The sequence below is a fragment of the Triticum aestivum genome, chromosome 6D (genome assembly GCF_018294505.1).
Source record: "Triticum aestivum cultivar Chinese Spring chromosome 6D, IWGSC CS RefSeq v2.1, whole genome shotgun sequence".
Lineage (NCBI taxonomy): Eukaryota > Viridiplantae > Streptophyta > Magnoliopsida > Poales > Poaceae > Triticum > Triticum aestivum.
The window spans coordinates 462,839,734-462,841,340 of NC_057811.1; the positions used below are offsets into that span (position 1 = coordinate 462,839,734).

General features: G+C 55.0%; 1 protein-coding gene across 1 annotated transcript; it reads right to left on the reverse strand.

The window, feature by feature from the left end:
* Positions 1 to 747: 747 nt before the first annotated feature.
* LOC123142015 (actin cytoskeleton-regulatory complex protein pan-1) lies at positions 748 to 1,607 on the reverse strand (the record flags this gene model as incomplete). Its single annotated transcript, XM_044561050.1, is given in 1 exon segment — positions 748 to 1,607. A coding segment is annotated over 1 exon segment (473 nt), but the record flags the coding sequence as incomplete, so codon positions are not given.

The window sequence follows — 1,607 nt, forward strand, 5'->3', positions numbered from 1 at the left end:
GTTGCGTGCGTCCTATTGTTGGAAAAACAGAATGTCCGCACTGCGCCTGTCGACCAAGCGCACTGCGTGCGTTAGCGCTAGGCCGAGCAGGGGGGTGGGAGGAGGGGTCGTGACCCCCCTCCCCACCCCCCTGCGAGGCCAAGCCTGGATCTTTCATCGGAGAGAAGAATGCACTGTTTCAAACAAAAAACCGCACTGCAGCAGGTAGTAAAGTGAACTTCATGATTTCTTTTTGTCGGACGCAAACTTTCTCGCACAAGTTTTTGTTGTCTTTTTTTCAACCTTTTTTTGAACGAGAGTGGACCGCAACACTTCCAAAAGTGAAACGCAACACTACCCAAAGTGAACCTCATGAGTTTTTGTTGTCTTTTTTCGTACTTGTTATTTTTTTAACGCATATAAAGCTATCGAGTGGAATGCAGGGACCGAGCGAGAGAACCACACTGCATCGAGAAGTGAACCGCATTGCTCTTTTTTTTTTGTCGTTTCCATAGCATTTTTTGTGCACTAAACTGTGTCGAGCATTAAGTGAGCTGCAACCGCACATGTTTTCATGGCGTATATCCAATCGAAGTAGATCACTAGAGAACTAGGAGGACTGCACACATGAGAAAGTAATGAGAAAGTAAACCGCGTGAAGAGCAAAGGGAGCTGCACCCGTGAGAAAAATGAACTGGACAAAAAATCACGATCGACACATGCTCTGAACCACATACGAGCATCCTGGGCAACCGAACCATTTGGAGATCCCTCACGAACCACCCATCCTTTTTTTATTAATGAACTGCATTCATCTTCATCAACAATTTTTAGAACAAATGAAAACACCGCACGGGCGTGCGGCCGCCGAACTGCACGACCAAGGACCAGCCCACTTCAGTGGAGGCAAAAGCGCACTGCAGAATGATGCAAAAACAACAAAAAATCACAAATTCAACATAAGTGAGCTTCAGTTGAGGGCAGTCGACAAGGGGGAGAAGGCGGATGAAAAACAGGGGGGAAGAAAACTACTGCTGAACCTCTTCGGCTGCACAAGAACACATAACAAATTACATCTCAGGGGCATCACACAAACATGCATCCAGCGAACTGCATTTGTGAGCTTGTCGAGCTACACGCCCGAGCAAACGAGCTTCATGCCGCTCGGCCGAGCTGCACTCCCATCGCCGGCGAACTCCATGGACACATGGGAAGCCCCGTGGCCGCCAAATCCCTCGTTTCTCGGTGCGGGGCAGAGCCCATCCTTGCCTCGAACGGAGCAGAATGAGGATAATGGGCACGCCTGGGGATCCAATGGTGCAGGCTCGACATGGCGGATCTCACCGGATTCCGGAGGGCCATGGATGCTGGTTGTTGGCGGCCGGGCCGGAGCTGGGGCGGCGCGGAGCGGAGCCATGGAAGCCGGCCGGGGCGGAGCTGGGGCGGCGCGGGGCGGGGCCGTGGAAGCCGGCCGGAGCGGAGCTGGGGCCGCGGTCGGGGAGGCGTGGGGCAGGGGCCGTGGTGGCCGGCGGGGGCGGAGCTGGGGCCGCGGTTGGGGTGGCGCAGGGCAGGGGCCGAGGAGGACGACCGTCGCGTGGTGCAGCTATGGCCGCGGCCGGGGCGGAGCG